This window comes from Leucoraja erinacea, chromosome 7 (genome assembly GCF_028641065.1).
Source record: "Leucoraja erinacea ecotype New England chromosome 7, Leri_hhj_1, whole genome shotgun sequence".
Classification (NCBI taxonomy): Eukaryota; Metazoa; Chordata; class Chondrichthyes; order Rajiformes; family Rajidae; genus Leucoraja; species Leucoraja erinaceus.
In genome coordinates, this window is record NC_073383.1 from 38,626,875 (window position 1) to 38,647,544 (window position 20,670).

General features: G+C 44.4%; 1 protein-coding gene across 3 annotated transcripts in view; it reads right to left on the reverse strand.

Moving 5' to 3' along the window:
• col6a2 (collagen, type VI, alpha 2) overlaps nt 1–20,670 on the reverse strand; it is a 68,841-nt gene that overhangs the window by 31,860 nt on the left and 16,311 nt on the right. For all 3 annotated transcript variants that reach the window (XM_055638313.1, XM_055638312.1, XM_055638314.1), the window contains exons 5-18: nt 20,389–20,454; nt 19,212–19,265; nt 19,074–19,118; nt 17,643–17,669; nt 16,932–16,958; nt 16,774–16,818; nt 15,357–15,410; nt 14,256–14,318; nt 13,393–13,455; nt 11,187–11,240; nt 7,972–8,007; nt 7,190–7,252; nt 6,482–6,544; nt 3,911–3,973 (exon numbers count right to left, since the gene is read on the reverse strand). In XM_055638313.1, coding sequence (XP_055494288.1) covers nt 3,911–3,973; nt 6,482–6,544; nt 7,190–7,252; nt 7,972–8,007; nt 11,187–11,240; nt 13,393–13,455; nt 14,256–14,318; nt 15,357–15,410; nt 16,774–16,818; nt 16,932–16,958; nt 17,643–17,669; nt 19,074–19,118; nt 19,212–19,265; nt 20,389–20,454 — 723 coding nt within the window. The remainder of the gene's footprint in view (nt 1–3,910; nt 3,974–6,481; nt 6,545–7,189; nt 7,253–7,971; nt 8,008–11,186; nt 11,241–13,392; nt 13,456–14,255; nt 14,319–15,356; nt 15,411–16,773; nt 16,819–16,931; nt 16,959–17,642; nt 17,670–19,073; nt 19,119–19,211; nt 19,266–20,388; nt 20,455–20,670) is intronic.

Genomic DNA, 20,670 nt, shown 5'->3' on the forward strand with positions numbered 1-20,670 from the left:
GTAGCCGAGCCCCTCATCGTAGTGTAGACTGGCCAGAAATTCCAGAACAAACGGAATATTGTTGGACCTGTAGTTGAGGTTATTGGCATGACAGAACTTGCCCCATTTCTTGATGTGCACCAAGTACTGTTTTTTGGTGGACTGTCTGTGGGCCGATGCAATCATGTCCATTGTTCGGTCCGTCAGTCCCATGTGTTGTAGAGGCGCTTTCAGACTCTACAAATTAATAAGTTGGTATGTTTATGACATGGGTGACTTTCCTGTGTTACTGGATGGACCAGTAAATTTGGTCTATGTTGAATGGTGATGCACGGTTCTAATGCCATGTCTAGTATCACCGGGAACCATGGTTGAGTAGGCCAATCGGGTACTACAAGAATCCCAGGTGCAGAGTCTTGTTGTATTTTCCTTAGTACCCGACTGATGAGGCAGAAAGGAGGGAATGCATAAATAAACAATTTCCCCCAATGCAGCGAAAATGCATCTTTAGCTGCTGCCCCAGGGTCTGGTTCCCATGAAACACAACTTGGTAATTGGTGATTTAGCCTGGATGCGAAAAGATCGATATCTGGTGTTCCATGCCGTGCTGTAATTTCAGCAAATACATGTTTATCCAACATCCATTCAGTGTTTTCATTGAATTTGCGTGACCTGGTGTCTGCCACTAAATTTAGTTTACCTGGTAAGTAGGTAGCTGATATCCAAATATTCCTCTGGATGCACCATTGCCAAATTGTGTTGGCCAGATTGTCACATGATGTCGATTTGTTTCCACCCATATGGTTGATGTATGCTACCACGGTGGTGTTGTCAATTTGTAGTCCAACATGCTGGTGATTTAGCCCCGAACAATATGACTTAAGGCCATGGAATGCGCTTAACATTTCCAGGTAGTTTATACCCCGTGCTTTTAATAATGATGCTTCCTGTGCATTCCATCTCCCTCCACAGCTCGAGATGGAATTGGTGGCTCCCCAACCAAGTGCACTGGCATCAGTTTGTAGTACCATAGACGGGTTGCTGATAATTAGTGGGTTGGAACAATACTTGCTGTTGTGTTCCCACCATTTTAGTTCTATAATGGCTTCTGTAGGTAGCTCCATTGGCCTGTCAAAATGGCCTCCATTAATTTTGAGTGCTCTTATTTTAGCTCTCTGTAAATTTCGATAATGTAAAGGTCCAAATTGTGTGGCTGGAAATGCGGCCACTATTTTCCCAATTATCCTGGCTACCAGTCTAATGGAGGGTTTGGTGATGTCAATGATTTCGCTGCAAGCCTCTTTTAAGGCTGTAGCCTTTTCTATCGGCAAAGTCACTGACATGTGAACCGAGTTAATGGTGAACCCCAGGTAATCCATTTTTGTTGAAGGCGTTAATTTAGACTTAACTGGATGGATGATGAATCCCAGTTCTGCGAACAGTTGTTTTGTGGCTGTTACTGCTAGTTTAGCCAATTCCAAAGTGTTGCCAACAATAAATGTCATCCAGATATGCCATTACCATATGTTTTTGTTTTCGCAGTAACGCCAAGGCTGGTTTCAAAATTTTTGTGAATAACCTGGGGGCTGAAGTTAGCCCATTTGGTAGTGCCCTGTATTGTCAGTGCTGTCCCATCCAGTTGAATTTCAAATAATATCTGTGGTCACCTCTGATGGGTACTGTATAGTAAGCATCTTTTAAATCGATGCTTACCATATAGTAGCCTACGGAAACTAATTGCTTAGCAGTAACAAAGGTTTCCATTTTGAAATGAATATATTGTACAAAGGTATTTAAAGTTGTCAAATCGATGATGATGCTGGCAACCACCATCTTTCTTGTTTTTTTATAAAGATATTGGACACGAATTCCTGTGATTCGTGTTGGGTGTGTTCAATTACTCCTTTTTTATGTAGTCGTTGTAGTTCAGCATGTGCTTTAGATTTTTCTATGCTAGTGAGCATGAACGTTCGGTTCGGTACATGCTGTACTGGTGGATTATGTTTTAGTATAAATTCTATGGTATAACCCTGTATACTGCTTAGAATGTAAGTGTCTAGAGTTATCTTATTCCATGCATCCAAATAATAGCGTAACCTCCCTCCAACTTTCGTGCTCCCTTTAATTTTTAAGGAACCAGACCCACCTACCTCTATGGTTACCAGTGGTAGGTGTGTTATTTCCTCGTCATCTTTCGTGGACGTTGAGGCGCCATTGTTTGGGTCTGTTGTTGGGTTGGAGGCTGGCAAATTTTCCAGGGCGATCGTTCTGGGCCATGCCCTAAAAATGACCGCAGCTGGGTGCTCCTGGTTTTTGTGCTCCCAGCGACTTGTGTTGGCCGTCTGGGGGGTCCGTAGGGCTGATATTTTTTGCCGAAGTATGTTTTGGTGGGTGCCCCAGTGTTTTCGCCTCTTCATCCAGTTCCTTAATTTGTTTGGGTAAATCCCCTCCAAACAATAGAATTGACGGTTTGGAGGTTCCTGGTTTGCAAAGGCCGGCATATTTGGGGTCCAATGCTGGTTGGATCGCACTTTTTCTAATGGTATTCAACTCATACTGTGAGTTGCACAATAGAGCCCGTGCATCCTGGTGGTCTTGGGTCATATCTTGTTCCTTCAGAGTACGGGCAAAAGCTGTTATTCCTGCCGTTAATGCTTTTAGGACCTTTTGAATTTTTAAATCACTGGTTCGAATTGCTGTCCCCACATGCTTCCAGTTGCACTGGTTTACACTCGGAACATGTAATGACTTGCAGTTACCTGGAGGTAACTGCCGTGCCATGGTGTCTGATAGAGCCTGTGTCTGTAATTGATTAAAGGACATGAAATCATGCTAGCTGCTTTCTTAGGCTCCAGGTCTTCCCTGGTTTGGTCTGGTTGGAAGAATTGGGTTACCATGTCCAGCATATTTTCTTTCACCCCAGGCTTACTGGGGGTATGTTGTTCCCTGCCCTGTTCAGGGTCCACTCAGAACTGATCCTCCGTGTTCTCCTCCGATGAGGAAGAGACACCATGCAGCCCCACAAGGGGTACCGCTGTGGGGCTTATTGATTGCCCACTGTGGCTAGCCTCCATCTCCCAGAGTCTGCCACTTTGGAGGACCTCCTCCAGCAGCCGCTCCAACCGGCTCCAATGCTCTCGGGCACTGGCCGCTCGCGGCTGTTCCTCGTCCTGCAGCCGGTCCAACCGGCTCCAATGCTCTCGGGCACTGGCCGCTCCCAGCTGCTCGTCATCCTGCAGCCGCTCCAACCGACCCCGGTGCTCACGGGCACTGGCCGCTCGCGGCTGCTCAAAGTCAGACTCGTCTGAGTCTGGCATACGATCCGTCTTTTGCTTCGCTTTCCTGCCCGGCCGAGGAGTGGATTTTGCCGGTGAGGGAGCGAAGTCGGGCACAGCTGATCCCACGTTGGGAGATTGGCGTGCCGTCGGCTGCTGCTGTTACTGCTGGCTGCCTGCAACGCCGCGGTTCTACCCCTCCAGCTTTTTCGCAGCCTTCCTTCTGGGCGCTCTGTCCATTTTTCCACCTGCAATGCAAGTTGGAAAAACGCAGAGTCCCTTACCTGCTGTTGTCGGTTTTTTGATTCTGCCGCTAAAGGGGATGTCCTCCCCCTGCTGTGACTCGTTGCAATGCGTAAAGCGATATGACACGCAAGCGTCCTAGCGGGGTTCTTCACGTAGTCACTCACGTGACTCCGAAGTAAAATGACAGATTGGATGTGGGAGTCTGAAGGATTGCATGGACTATGTATTGAGCAACACAGGAGGAAGGAGTTATTAAAAAAAAATAGAGGACATCTATTTGCCAATCCTTTTGAACTCTTTTGTTTGTGGCATATGGTTATGCGGGCGGGTGGATGGACATGGGATATCACAAGATGAAGCTCTTGGAATATAGTTTATCGCTTTTCCTGGGTCAAAAAAGTGCAACTTACATTCAAGCCTGGTCCTCCAGATGGGCCTGGGGTTCCTCTTGGTCCTGGAAGGCCAATGTCTCCCTGTGGACAAAGTGAAGATATCAAAGTCAGCTGGAAATGGTCAGGTCTCTTAGAGCAAGGATAAAACTAAGTCGTTGAATGATATTTCAGGGATGTCTTCCTCAGTGGAAGTGAATACTGATGACCAGTCTTCAGCTTGGCTTGACCTCGCCATTCAAGATTAGCCATACAAAAATTACAGTTTCATGCTTCAACCACAACAACCTCCCAATACTACAATGATATCAGGAAGGGCTTCCATTCAGAGGTTCTGGAGACTACGAGAGGTTCCTCAACCTGTTCTGGCAGTTAGATCATGGCAGATCTGTGTCCTTATTCTATCTAGTTTCCTTGACATAAATTCATAAGCAATAGGAGCAAAATTAGGCCATTCGTCCTATCAAGTCTACTCCGCCATGGCTGATCTATCTCCCCCTCCTAACCCCATTCTTCTGCCTTGTCCCCATAACCCCTGATACCCGGGGTTCCTTAACACATCCTGCAGGTTTCCTTCCAAGCCGGACACCATCTTGGCTTGGAAATATATTGTCAGTACCTCATTGTAAACAATGGACCCCCTCTTGTGGGAGTATATTCACCAGTGGGACTGCATATACAGTGGCTTGCAAAAGTTTTCATACCGCTTGAACTTTTCCACATTTTGTCATGTTACAACCACAAACGTAAATGTATTTTATTAGGATTTTATGTGATAGACCAACACAAAGTGGTGCATAATTGTGAAGTGAAGGAAAATGATACATGGTTTTCAATTTTTTTTACAAATAAAAAACTGAAAAGTGTGGCGTGCAAAAGTATTCAGCCCCCCTGAGTCAATACTTTGTAGAACCACCTTTCGCTGCAATTACAGCTGCAAGTCTTTTGGGGTATGTCTCTACCAGCTTTGCACATCTAGAGACTGACAATTTGCCCATTCTTCTTTGCAATATAGCTCAAGCTCAGTCAGATTGGATGGAGAGCGTCTGTGAACAGCAATTTTGAAGTCTTGCCAGAGATTCTCAATTGGATTTAGGTCTGGACATTGACTGGGCCATTCTAGCACATGAATATGCTTTGATCTAAACTATTCCATTGTAGCTCTGACTGTATGTTTAGGGTCGTTGTCCTGTTGTAAGGTGAACCTCCGCCCCAGTCTCAAGTTTTTTGCAGACTCTAACCGGTTTTCTTCCAAGATTGCCCTGTATTTGGCTCCATCCATCTTCCCATCAACTCTGACCAGCTTCCCTGTCCCTGCTGAAGAAAAGCATCCCCACAGCATGATGCTGCCACCACCATGTTTCACAGTGGGGATGGTGTGTTCAGGGTGATGTGCAGTGTTAGTTTTCTGCCACACATAGCGTTTTGCATTTAGGCCAAAAACTTCAATTTTGGTCTCATCTGACCAGAGCACCTTCGTCCACATGTTTGTTGTGTCCCCCACATGGCTTGTGGCAAACTGCAAACGGGACTTCTTATGGCTTTTTTTCAACAATGGCTTTCTTCTTGCCACTCTTCCATAAAGGCCCGATTTGTGGAGTGCACAACTAATAGTTGTCCTGTGGACAGATTCTCCCACCTAAGCTGTGGATCTCTGCAGCTCCTCAGGTTTACCATGGTCCTCTTGGCTGCTTCTCTGATCAATGCTCTCCTTGCCTGGCCTGTCAGTTTAGGTGGACGGCCATGTCTTGGTAGGTTTCCAGTTGTGCCATACTCTTTCCATTTTCGGATGATGGATTGAACAGTGCTCCGTGAGATGTTCAAAGCTTGGGATATTTTTTTATAATCTAACCCTGCTTTAAACTTCTCAACAACTTTATCCCTGACCTGTCTGGTGTGTTCCTTGGGCTTCATGATGCTGTTTGTTCACTAATGTTCTCTAACAAACCTCTGAGGCCTTCACAGAACAGCTGTATTTATACTGAGATTAGATTACACACAAGTGGACTCTATTTACTAATTGGGTGACTTCTGAAGGCATTTGGTTGCACTGGATTTTATTTAGGGGTATCAGAGTAAAGGGGGCTGAATACTTTTGCACGCCACACTTTCCAGTTTTTTATTTGTAAAAAAATTTGAAAACCATGTATCATTTTCCTTCCACTTCACAATTATGTGCCACTTTGTGTTGGTCTATATCACATAAAATCCCAATAAAATACATTTACGTTTGTGGTTGTAACGTGACAAAATGTGGAAAAGTTCAAGGGGTGTGAAAACTTTTGCAAGCCACTGTATCACCAAATGCTTATCGCAAAAAATCATCCCATTGTGCCTGTTCTGGCTCTCTAATAGAGCAACTTTCTAATCTCACCCATTAGCTTGTTTGCTGTGGTCTTTCTTTACCTCCTTATATTTATGCTGCCCACTTCATTCTACCATACAGAAGAAACATTCCATTTTTTTGGCATATCCAATGGCTTTTCAGCTCTTCTTGGACTTCTCTATCCCTCTGCCCTTCAGAAAACATTTGGTTAGATTAGGTTTAGATTATTATCCCGCTTGATCTGAGGTGCACAGGCTGCTCCTTACCTTCGCTCCTTTCAGTCCGCTTTCACCTGCCAATCCACGCACACCTTCAATTCCAAAGTCGCCCTGTCATGACAAGAGAGCTTATTAGTTTAAGTTTTTTTTAGTTTAGAGATAAGAGGGGAAACAGGCCCTTCGACCCACCAAATCTGCGCCGATCAGCTATTCCCCGCACACTAATAATATCCTGCACACTGTCGGGCCAATTTACTATTTTACCAAGCCAATTAGCATACAAACCTTTACGTCTTTGGACTGTGGGAGAAAACCAGAGCACCCGGAGATAACCCACAAAGGTCATGGGGAGAATGTACAAACTCAATACAGACAGCGCCCAAGGTCAGGATGGAAACTGGGCCTCTGGCTCTGTAAGGCAACAACACTCCTGCTGCACCACCTTGCTGTCCAATTGAGTAAGTCATTATCAGTCCATTACTTTACTGGCCCCTTGCCCCCACCATGTTATGACATTGTGTCTCTAGCACTGATGGCTGCACATTTCCTGCGATGGTACCTTCCCCATGAATGTGAGGATCAAAATCCAACTGTAGCCCACATCAATATATGCTGAAGGTGATTATAGTGCCAAGTTCCACCATTTAAAAAGGAGCTCATACAGAAGATGCTGTTGTGCTCACCGTGCATCCCACCCCATGTATTTGAATTGCCCCTTGATAAGAAAGCCGTAGGATAGAAAAATAACAGACTCACCTTATCTCCGATGTCCCCTTTTTGTCCAAGCTTTCCTTTGGGTCCAATGTCACCTCTACGGCCCTGCCATTGAGAGGAACAAAAATAACTGATTGCGCTGCTAACATTAGCTCAATGACACCCAAGGGCATTGCAAGAAATGGCTGGTCCATGTTCCGGCAAATCCTAGTGATTAATGTTGCCGTATTTATGTCATAAGGTCATAAGTGACAGGAGCAGAATAAGGCCATTCGGCTCATCAAGTCTACTCCACCATTCATTCATGGCTGATCTCTCTTTCCCTCCTAACCCCATTCTCCTGCCTTCACCCCATAATACCCGACAGCCCTAATCAAGAATCTATCTATCTGCCTTAAAAATATCAAATGATGGCCTCCACGGCCTTGTGTAGCAATGAATTTCACAGATTCACCACCATGTATGCATGTTTATGCTTTTTGTACGTGTGTCGGTAAAAGCATGCTTATGTACCTTCATGAATGTTTACATGTGGCTGTGCACTCTTGTATATACAAATATAAGATCTGCAATCTATATGTGGAGTCATAGTCCTTGATCCCCTCATGTCCATACAGACCTTTTGTGCCTATGTTGCTATTTCCATTTGCTCACATTGTGACTGTACAAGACTCCACTCACCCACACAGATGGATGACTCATGTGTCACATTCCTGTATGAGTGTGTTGAATGAATAACTTTGGTTTAGTTCCACCGTACTTCTGTGAGTTTGAGACACATTCTGTGAGTATAAAACATGTTTTATAAAGTGAATAAAAGTTACCTCATCTCCTTTAGGGCCAGGTTTTCCATTGACTCCCTGTAAAATTAAGGAAAGTAGAACAACATCAATTAGTAAGAAGGCACTGTAGGGCCACAATTCATATTTATCATGCCCAACCTAGTATATTCAGCACCCTTCAATCTCATCTGGAACAGGCAACACAAAAGGGACACTGGGCAGACCATTTCTCCAACATTTCATTTTGCCCGAAAGGTCTGCGGTTAATAAAAGGGTAGTTCTGTGGAAGCTTCACTATGATAAGGGTTAAGATAGCTATGCAGCCCCTCTGGGCATCCTTTTTTTTCACACAGAGAGTGGTGAATCTCTGGAACTCTCTGCCACAGAGGGTAGTTGAGGCCAGTTCATTGGCTATATTTAAGAGGGAGTTAGATGTGGCCCTTGTGGCTAAGGGGATCAGGGGGTATGGAGAGAAGGCAGGTACGGGATACTGAGTTGGATGATCAGCCATGATCATATTGAATGGCGGTGCAGGCTCGAAGGGCTGAATGGCCTACTCCTGCACCTAATTTCTATGTTTCTATGTTTCTATGTTGACATGCAGCATATGGTTCTTGATTTGCGTCTTTTGACATATAGCTAGCTATGACCTAGAACACAAGGTTCTTGATAGTCATCCTTACAAAAATTAAATACAAATAAAGGATTGAATAGCATGTAGTTTTATTCGATATTAGTGTTTTCGAGAATGTATTGTGATTGGTGATAGGAAATTAGAGAGTGTGCACAATTTCAAGGGTCAAAGTTTATATAAAAGCCGAGTAGAATTTTATATTAGCACAGTAACTGGGATTGTGCTGCTCTTCTGCACAAGTAAATATAGTGTGTCTGGAAAACAAGTTGTCATAGTCCAATTGATCGGCAACGACAGTTTTAGGTTAAGAAGAGGCAGGAAAGTGGACATAGGCAGGTTCGAATGGCCACATGTACTGTTCCTGCTCCCATTTATAGTTCATGTTCTGACACTAATCAAGTACCACACAATCTTCAGGAAAGCCCATTTCAGCCGGCAGATCAACATACCAGGGTTCAACAGTGTTCAATCCTCTTTTTGCTGCTGGGAAGTGGTGGAATGTAACACCTCGCCTCCTGAGGCCAGTGATACTAATCCCATGCCAATGAGTCATTAACATGTCAGGAGTGGGCACATATGATGCCCATATAGGGCACAAAATATGTCAACCTCCACTCAATGGGGAGCTAACTAGAATAAACAAAAAGCCTCCAGCTGCAGTACAAGATATAATTCTGGAAGGACCGCACAAGAGTACTCTCTTCTTTCATTTGACAAATTACCTTACTACTGGCTAGCCCTGTATGTATTGTTGGTTGCATTGAGAATTACATTGGATCATAGCTGACACCAGCTCTCTGGAAGTTGTTTAATAGTTTGGGAAAACACCGGCATACCCTATCGATGCCGAACATGGGCAGTGAATGTTGGCTCCCCCAGTTAGATCTGTCCCAGTTCAAGCAGAAAGGGACATTGAGGTAAGGGTTCTCTCAGATTAGGTTGAGAACAAGGACAGTGAGCATGCGTTCAATAGAAAGTGACTGGTTTGGGAGTTTGTATCAAATTAAAAGTTTGCCCAAGGAGTGTAAAGGTTAAAGATAACGTGTTATTTAACAGGCATGCTATTCCCAACTACCACAGTCTTTGCAGTTGAATAGCCTGCATTTGGGGAACACCTTTTGTGATCTCTGCTAGCTGAGTAAATGATGACGCCACTTTAATTTATTGCTGGAATGCACTGATGTTAATTATTCTCATTCACAAATGTTACTTGCTAGTATATTAACAAGGAATTCCACCTATGAAGCAGAATATAAATATGTTTTATATAAAGGCCTCTGTTTGCTCCAAAAAAATTGAAATTCCTTAAAGTAATATCAATAACTGCAGAGGAAATCAAATACAGGGTTTTGGAGAAAAGGGAAATAGAGAGGAGATGAATGTAATAAGTATTCTGACTGGTTGCACCATGGTCTGCTATGGACTGCAAGATGCCATAGAGAGTGGTGGACTCAGGCTGGTCATTGAGGGCAATGCACCATCCCACCACTGGCTCTCCCTTGTCCATTTTCCTAGTTACATCTTCACCAAATTCCAGAAGATTAGACAAGCATGATTTCCCCTTCGTAAATCCAGGTTGACTCGGACCGATCCTGTTACTGCTATCCAAATGTTCGGCTATCTCATCTTTTATAATTGACTCCAGCATCTTCTCCACCACCGATGTCAGGCTAACTGGTCAATAATTTCCTGTTTTCTCTCTCTCACCTTTTTTTAAAAGTGGGATAACATTAGCTACCCTCCAATCCTCAGAAACTGATCCTGAGTCTATAGAACATTGGAAAATTATCACCAATGCATCCATGATTTCTAGAGCCAATTCCTTAAGTATCCTGGGATGCAGACCATCAGGCCCTGGGGATTTATAAGCCTTCAGTCCAACACCATTTCCTGCCTAATGTGGATTTCCTTCAGTTCCTCGGTCACCCCAGATCCTCTAGCCACTACTATATCAGGAAGATTGTTTGTGCATATGACAATAAAAAATCCTGACTTAAGCAGGAAGGAACGTGACTTTAAAAGAAGGAAAAGAGTGGAGGGGGAGTAAGATCATACGTGAGAAAGGGGAAATGATTGAGAGGCACTAGAGAGGAAAGAAGAAAATGGGAGTGGGATGGAGGCAGGCCGAGGAACAAAAAAGCAGCTAAAACAGAAGAGAGTGATTGATCAGGGGCCAGAAGGAAGTGTAAGAAGATAATATAAAGAACAAAAGAATGAGAGAAGCAGCCAGAAAATGAGATAAGGAAGAGGCAGAATGAGAAAAGGAAAGGATGAAACAATGGCAATACAAATCCTAGATATTGAAGGGGTCAGATGAATGGGCAGAAGATGGCCAGAAGAGACAGAAACTTAAAAACAAGGGAGATCCAGCATTAGGTTGAAAAAGAAATAGACAAGAGAAATGAGTAACAAATATAGAGTTGTGAAGGAGCCGCAATAATTTTACAGGAGTGTTCGTGGAATGTCTCCTGCCATCCTGATGATTATTAGGCAGCAGTCTCCTCTGAACTACCCAGTGTAAACTGAAGCCACAACCTGAGGTACAAAACAAGCTGAGATGGAAGGCATTGCTGGAACACTCAGGAACACTGGACTGGTTTTGATTTGGAATGCTGATAATTACCGGAACTCCCTTTGGACCCATGGCTCCTGAACGTCCAGAAGGTCCCAGCGGTCCCTAAGGAAAATAAACACAGTTAATCAAAGGAAAGTGAAGAGGCAGCATGAAAAGGGTCCGACTTGCAAGACTGCTGTTCCTCCTTCTCAAGATGCACTCCCACCCTTGTGCTCAGAGAATGCACCCCCACCCTTTGTTTCAGATCATAACAGACATGGAGTGGTGACACTCAGCCAAGTTGTTCTGCCGTGGGAAGATAGAAAGCTTTGTACACGTGCACCAACTCTCAGTCAGAAAGTCATTTCAAAGTGCACCACAACCAATTCATTAACTTTAAAGTTTACATGGTGTCAGAAATGGGATCACAATGCGTGTGATGCAAGTCCTGACAAACAGGGAAGAGATGGTAAGAATAGAGAAAGCCGGAGACACTATGGTCAAGCAGCAGCTTAGACAGAGAAACAGAGATAATGATTCAGGGTGATAATCTCGCCTCAGAACTGAGTAAAGATAGAAAAACAGCCGTTTCCATCCCGATTATACACTTTTAGGCCTGAACCATTACCTTCATTTTTCTCTCTCTCTCTCTCTCTCTACAACTGCTGCCTGCAGTCCGGTGATGGACCACCCAGCCCATCACGGTTACTATCCTCCCCACCATCGATAGAATCGGTAGGAGGCACTGCCTTAAACCGGAAGCCAGCATCATCAAGGACCCACACCATCATACTCTCATTTCACTTCTACCATCAGGAACAAGGTAGAAGTAACATAGATTCATCCAGCATGGAAACAAGTCCTTCGGCTTAACTTGCCCACACAGACCATCATGCCCCATCTACACTAGTCCCACCTGCCTGCGTTTGGCCCATACCCCTCTAAATCTATCTTACCCATGTACACAAATGTTGTTTAAATGTTGTGATAGTACCTGCCTTAACTACCTGCTACCATATAGCTACCATCTTTTGTGTAAAAAAGTTGCCCCTCAGATTCTTATTAAATTCCCCCCCCCCCCCCCCCCCCCCCCCCCCCCCCCCCCCCCCTTAAGCCTATGTCCTCTGGTTCTTGATTTCCCTACATTGGGTAAAAGACTGCATTTACCATCTATTCCTCTCATGATCTTATACAACTCTATAAGATTACCCATTATCCTCCTGCACTCCAAGGAATAAATTCCTAGCCTGCTCAACCTCTCCCTATAATTCAGGCCCTCGAGTCCTTGTAAATCTTTTCTGCACCCTTTCCAGCTTATCAACATCTTGCCTATAACAGGGTGACCAATGCCATTTGATTCTTTGAGTTGCTTACTTTTTGGGTGATAAAGCATTTTTCTCCATTGCAGCTCATCACTCCCTGATTAAGCAACATATCATGCAAATATCATGCTAGGCTGTGACTCATCTACATTTCTCATATGTTCCTATGATGTAGGAGACAGTCATTCAGTTCATCCCCTCAATGCTGTCTCCAAGAGCGATCCTATTCTCTCACTTAATTCCTGGTAAGGTATTATCGCTCACCATCAACTCCTCCCCAATTCTCCTGCTACCCACCTACACGAGAGGCAATTTGTAATTAACCTACCAACACATTCCCTCTCCAATTTCAGCTTTAGGGCTAACAAGGCTACCTACTTGTTTTTGTTTATAGAAACAAGGAAATGCAGATACTGGTTTACAAAAACGACACAAAATGCTGGAGTAACTCAGTGGATCAGGCAGCATCTCTGGAGAAGATTGATAGGTGATATTTCGGCTTCGGACCCTTCTTCAGACCTAATAAAGTGAGAGGAGTCAACAGGAAAGTTATTGAGAGGTGAGGACAGTTATGTCAAGTAGAGGAGAGGAGGTAAATTAATTGGGTCTCTGTCCAAGGAAGAAACGGAGGGCTTTGAAACCTTCCTTGTTCTTTTTTTTAAATCTCTTTCCCAGTTCCGATGAAGGGTCTCAGACTTGAAACGCTAACCCTGTTTCTTCTTCCACAGTTGCTGCCTGACCTGCTGTTTCTTATATTTTCCATTTTTATTTCCGATTTGTAGCATCTGCAGTTTTTAAGATTTTCACAAAACCTTGCAAATCCTGGCAAGTGGAGGAAAGCTCTTTGCCGAAAGGAAGCCTAATATATTGATGAATTTCAACGGCATCTCTACCATCTCTCGTATGGACTACTCTCAGCATTCAGAGTAACCAGTTGACTTGCTCAACATTACCCGGGAACCTTTGTCTCCTGGAGGTCCCGGAGGTCCACTTCTTCCTGGGCGCCCAATATCTCCCTGGAAGGGAAAATAAATACAGTTTTACTCAGTAGCTCTCCCACCACATGATCCAATGGCCAGACAGAATAATCCCTGCTACAAAGATGGGATATCATGTGACTGTTCATCAATTCTAAGAATTAATACATGAGATTAATTTTGAGCAAAGATTTGTTTTAGGCAGAAGGCGCCTTCTTGGTCCATTGAATCCACACCAGTTATCAGGAACAACCGCGTTCTAGGTCCTCTCGAGACCCTTGCTGAAAACTGTTTGCAACCCAAACAGTTCACAAGTCGCTGTCTATTCAGCAATATACTCAGATAAAAATATAGGTCAACCAAGGGCTATATTGAATTAAACTAGGGGGTTTAAATCGACCATTCAGTTATTGCCATGTACCGAATCAACAATTATCCCACTTTAACCCTCATCCCCAATGGGAGCATCTCTTGCTCCTTTCAACTGACCCAGGACCTCAACACCAGATTCATTGGAGACCCTCAGACTATCTTTAATCTGACGATACTGGACACTATCTTGCACTAAACATTATTCGCTTTATTCCCTTTATCATGTATCTGTACACTGTGGATGGCTCGATTGCAATCATGCATTGTCTTTCCACTGACTGGTTAACACGCCATCAAGCTTTACACTGTACGTCAGTACACGTGACAATAAACTAAATTAAACCAGATGGCTAACTAAAGCACTAGCTGCAGGCCAAGCATCTGTGGTCAGTGAGTCAGGCCCTTTTCGCCGACGCAGATATTTCTTGGTCAATTTTAATAATTTTTTGTCATGAACACATACAAACCTCAGTTCCAGGATCACCAGCAAATCCTCTGTCACCAGCTTCTCCTGAGTAACCAGGTTGACCCTATGAACAACAAGACCATGGCTACATTAGTGCAAGGACCATAGTAACACCCTTTTGATGTGAGATTTTCCACTTCTTCCTGCACTCATGAATCCTGCCCCCCAGCCAGTTGCCTACATCTTGAATCAGGAGGATATCGTCGTGTCTGTAATTTAATCGGCTCTGACAACTAAAGAGATTTGTGTAATAACAAGCGTCTGGAGTTCTTTGTTTCTACACCCAGAGGTTTACTGGTGAGCTGTGAGGTGGGCACTCAGTGGAAGCATGGTAATGGGCGGGGTGCGGAGTGATCCTGTCAGAGACGGGGACTTGCAAGACGAGGCTTCAAGGAGGTGGGACTTCATGGCTCCTGGTGGAGAGGGGAAGGGCTAGGAGCTGGCAAAGTGTTTCCTTCCTGAGACATGGGCAGAGGAGGATCTTTACAAGGCCTGGTGGGGTGAGATGATGGGGGGAGAAACATGGAACAGGAGAAAACCAGAGGATGGACGAGTGTTTTCAGGATCAGGTCGAACACACTGGATCCATGGAGGTTAACCAGTCCAAAGTTCAACTGAATACGAAGGTTATCAACAGATTGGGTCCTTTAATCTAGAGAGTGGACTTGGTGCTGGAGGCAGATGGTGGTATAGTACAAGCAGTTCCTGGGTTATGTAAGGGTCCCCTTTCTGAGAACTCTACGCCGATTTTTCAGTAAATCAGAATCATCTATTTTCTAAAGTTACTCATATCGTACACTTGAATAAGTCTACCACTTCATTGATTTTTCACCTTAATGCTAGCAATAATTAAACTGGTAGATTATATACCGTATCCAGTCAATTAACACCAAAAAACATTATTATTATTAGTAGCTTGAAAAATACATTAATGGAGAATTTGTGTAATTTCAATGTGCAATTTAGCAATCTGCTTTCAAAGCTCAAAAATGATCTTCTCAAATTAAATGATCTGAATGACTGAGTGTAACAACACAAATGTGGTTATCTGGGTTCACCTTTACCCAAAGAATGATTAAAAGGAAGAATAAGTTAACATCACCGGTTCACCGGAATCTCCTTTGCATCCTGGAGGTCCAACACGTCCCAGCTTTCCCTGAAATTAATACAATAAAAACAACCTTTATTCCACTATGTGCTGCTAATCAAATGTATTCAATGTATGATACATACAATCAGTAATACTGCGCTGTTAATTGCAAATGGTAGAATAACTGGGATCTACCATATGTCACATGTAACATGACATAATTATGTACAGCAGGCAGAGCAAATATATAGGCTTCACAATATAGATGGGAAAAGTTCAGGAAGAGCATGTTCTTGCTAGTGTGAAGGGCAAAACCAGTAAGACGAGGAAACCTTAATTGATAAGGAATACTCATGAAAATAACATATATCAGGTAGCAGCAGCTGGGAAGGATATTAGGAGGGCAAACATGGATCTTGAGATTTTCCTGGCAGATACAATAAAAGGAGAATCCTTAGAGATTATCCGTATATTAGGAGGAAGAGCATAGCTAGAGAAGAGAGTAGGTCCCCCCAGTGTAGTGATCTATGTGTGCTGTACATCCTTATGAAATGGGTGACGTTTTAAATGAATATTTCTCGTCTGTATTTGACTTGGAGAAGGACAATGGAATCTAATGCATTCGGGGGAGGGAATAGAGATATACTGAAGCATATTAACATTACATTGCAGTGGGTGTGGAGGCCTTTAAATGCACAAAGGTGGATAAATCCCTGGGGCCTGACCAAGTGTATCCCAGGACCTGATGGAAAGCAAGAGAGGAGATTGCTGGGACTTGGTAGTGAAGTTTGAATCTTTGTTAGCCACAGGTGCAGTTCTGGCTGACTGGGGAAATGACTATGTTGTCTGCTTATTTAAGACAGGCAGTAGGAATAAGACAAGAAACTATATGCCTTAAATCAGTTGTGGGAAAATTACAGGAAGGGATTCTGAGCGACAGAATATATTTGCTTTGGGAAAGACAAAGGCTGATAGGGATAGTCGGCAAGGCTTTGTGTGTGGGAAATCATGTATCACAAATTTGAGTTGACCAAGAGGATTGGCAACGGCAGGGCGTTTGACGTTGCCTATGTGGATTTTAGCAAGGCATTTAACAAGATCTCACATTGCTTACATGCAGACGGTTTAAACTCTATCCACCCACTTTGGCTCTATACCCTTTATAGTCGGCCTGGCAATGATCCATTGTGCAGATTAAAATTTTTATTTGAGCTTCTCTCGGCATGGGCAGGAATTCCACCATCCTTCACCACATTGTATGTTTACGGTCTGCTTTCCTGCACAGCATGGCTGCCTTGTCCTCGACTGTCCCACCAGCACCCAGCTCCTGAGGACAAGATATCTGCCCCACCACAACCAGGACACCATCCCTAACTGGAATGAGTAGTGCTTCAATTCACTTCACCCCAGATGGGATGAAAGAGCTTACCTTCTGCCCATCAATGCCATCCCGACCTGGTAATCCAGCATTCCCCTGGAGGAATAATAAGAATGTGGAACATATTAGGAACACGTAGACAGTGTCACAACAAAAAAAACAAGAAAATATTAGACCGTCTGAAATGTTTAAAAATAAAAGAATTTTACCTTCTTTCCATCAGATCCCATTTCACCCTAAAAATTAAAAACAGAGTGTTAATAACCACGTTTGTAAAGCAGACAGCAAGATTTAGAATAACACTTCCATTAGTTTTGCATGCATCAATTGCGTGGTTACCGAGACACCTCCAGTGTGAGCGACACATCTGAATTCTGTTGTACAATCATTAAGGGGGCACAAAATGTGCAAGCGCAAGTCACTAGGAGCAGGATGCTCCGCTTGCTGGCTCCACCAACCCACTGGAAGACACTGCTTGCTTTGCTCAACATCACTTTCCCCTTTACCACTATCCCGGGCTGTAATGGTGGGCAACAGGCAGTAATCGGAGCCCAACCTGCTTTTGCAGGGAGCTTCACAGTTGGGTACTAACATATAGAGAAGGCAGGACATCAACTTTGCACAGGTCGCATTGCCAGTGAGTGTCAGCATCTTTTTAGACCCATTTTCCCAACGGGGATTTCGGGGCGGTTTTTCACTCCAACACCCTTCCAAGCCTCAGATATGCGGCTCTGATCAGCCATCATTTGGAGGCTGCACCAATAGGCCCGTGTTTAGACCTGTGTACACGCAAGCTGGAGTTTCCGATCAAGTCCCCGTAGCCTACAAGAATTGATGGAGTCCCTGGGTTATATCCAGCTGACCACATTCATTACTGTATCAACATCTGAAAGACGGCGGAGATTTAGAAGATGTCTCACCTTTTCTCCAAACATTCCTGGATAACCCTGGAAAAAGAGATAAAGAAATACCATTAACACAGCCAGTCAAGGCACTGCTTCCTGATGCTTTTTAATTGCATGGGGTCCAGTGTGCCCAAGCCCATGTGTAGTGTTGTGTGGAGATGGAACCAAATGCTATTGGGGCAAGGACTCATTGTTTTGTTAAGAGTCACAGTGATGGTGAGTGGAACATTAAGCTAGCATGGACACCAACGTAACAGAGCAAACAGTCCACCCACTGGAGGCTCTGTGCAATGTGAATCAATGACTATCATCAGATTACCACCCAGCCAGTGAAGATAACTTTCTACTCTCTGCATGGCCCCATCTCTGGTTTGTGCAGGCAAAGATGCTAGGTTTAGGGAGACTCTTCCCTTCTGCTGAGTTGATGCTGGCACTGTGCTGTGAAAATCAGCATAGTCCGACCATGCAGGGTTTGAGTCATTTACCTGAAAGGTCTCTAGGGTCAAGGGTTGGGTGCAATCTGAACTTGTAACACTTTTGCCCTCTTTAGTGTCAGGTTGACCTCGATCTGCAATCCAAACAGCAGCAGGAGGCTGGGAACGCATTCTATCCTCATGAACAAGATAACTCTGGGCAGGTCCCTTCCTGGTTAGCTTGGTTTGCTTGGCTGGCTTTCTCATAGCCAGCTTATAGAACATATCAGTTAAATAGTCAGATAGGTATGTCCTCAAGGGAGATCTGATGATATGATAAGTGTTGGGGGGGATACAGATTGACTGGGTTAATGAACCATTTGTTCAGTGTCGCCCTACATTACCATTTTGCAGTATAGTTGGTGGGGGGGGGGGGGGATAAATGGCTGGCTACCTGTCCCATCACCTATGTGCTATAATTGGAGATCACCCTGCATGCACTTCCTTCTTATCATCCCAGTATTGTGGATTGCAGCCTTTCCCAATGGTCTTTTCGAGAGCTCCTCAGACCCAGTCTTGAGATGGTGTGACTGTAGCATGAGGAGATATTAGGTCAACTAGGCGTGCATTCAATGGAGTTTGGACGGATATGGGACGGCTATTTCTCCATTGGGGTGGGAAGGGGGGTGAAGGGTGGGGGAGGGGGGGGGGGGGGGGGGGGGGGGGGGGGCGGGGGGGGGGCGGAGGGGGGGGAGACCTATATTCACGTTACACAGCACAAGATTTTGGATAAAGGAAGGGAATTCTCCAAAATCTGTGGAATTTGCAACAAGAAAGCTGTGAAGGCCACTGAATACCATAAAAACGAGATGAATAGATCTCTAGATTACTCAGTCAGCACCCAGAGAATTGGCATAAGGAGAGCTGTAAGCACTGGGTGTTGTTTGGGCCCCGTGCAAAGGATTTTGAGGGTCAGGACACTCAGTTCCTGAATCGCGAGATGGCCAGACAAACGTTAGATGTGACATCTTACCTTGGGACCAGGGAAGCCGATGGGTCCTTCAATACCAGGATCACCCTGTGTAGGAAAAAAATCATTATTGGTTTTGGTATGAAAAACAAATTCAAGCTATAAGGTTTCAAATAAATTTCTGAATAAAAGAATCCTCACCGGCCGCCCAGAGTCACCTGGGTCACCGACAGCACCAGTCGTACCCTTTTCTCCCTAAAAAAGACATAAGTTATACATTATACCCAATTAAAGTGCATTACTATTAAAAATAAATACCTGAATTTTCACTTACTTCCTTTAGTTAAGTTTAGTTTAGAAATACATCACAGAAACTAGCCCTTCGGTCCGCGCCAACCAGCGATCACCCCATAAGCTTGCACTATCCAACACAATAGGGGCAATTTACCATTTAAAAAAAACCCAAAGCCAATGAACCTGTAAACCTATGCGTTTTTGGAGTGTGGAAGGAAACCGGAGCACTTGGAGAAAACCCACGCGGTCATGGGGAGAACATACAACCTCCACACAGACAGCAACCATAGTCAGGATTAAACTTGGGTCTCTGGTGCTGTAAGTCAGCAACTGTGCTGCTGTGCCACCATGCCACCCTCCCATCCCAGTGCTTCGCGTACAGTGGATAGGTGGTGGGCAGATGGGGGAGGCTGGCAGCTGGCAGGAGTCCCCGTCTCGTGTTCAGTGAAGGCACAGGCAGTCAATCTTCAATTATTGAGGGGAAGTCGCAGCTGGCAGGAACAATAAGGCAGATGAAACTTGGATTTAACCTCTCAATCGGGAACTGACCCTGTATGCAGCATGGGAGCATGAACTCTTCCCCATCGAGTCTCAGAGCCAGACTCCAGCCCCTGACTTGCCCATTCAGGAGGCCAGTGTTTCACAGGCTGAGTTCACTCCATATCCAAAGGTAACTCATGCCGTAGGGACTGCTGGACAGCAACAAAGTCAGGCAATATTGCAACCTCAGAACCATGAGCCAATATCACAACCAGAGAGCAAAATACTTCATTGGCTCCATTAACCCCCTCTGGAGATGTCTACTGGCTTGTTTAGCTCAGGGCAGTCAGGGATATAGGGAGAGAATCCCAGCAATGCAGGAGGTGGGGTGAAGGGAAATCCTGGAAAAATGGAGCGAGGGGGGATATTACCAATGCTGAGCTCAGGGAAATCGATTGTGCATCCCTTCCCTGAAGACTGAGGCCTTAACTTGCAAAGATCTAGAGGGTACTGGAGGTACATGTTCTGGAGTCTGGAGGTACATGTTCCTCATGGAGCTGAAGACACCATTGCCAAGTGGAATGCAAGGATGTTGTTTACTCACCTTCCTTCCTTTGAATCCCTTCAGTCCAGAGGATCCTGTAAATGTCAGGCACTTCATCTTGTAACACTGGAAGTCACAGAATGTCATGGTTAATGAAGGAAATGCACTCGAACATCACTGCAAATGACCAATGGCTGCTATTAATCATTTCACTTTAAATATTGCTAACTTAATTATTGAATCTACACATGGGACAAGGCTTTGGCGATCTACACCAGGTTTAGTAAGCATTGCTGCTTTCCCTCATCCTCCTTGTTGGTCTTCTTCTCGATGTTCACTGTT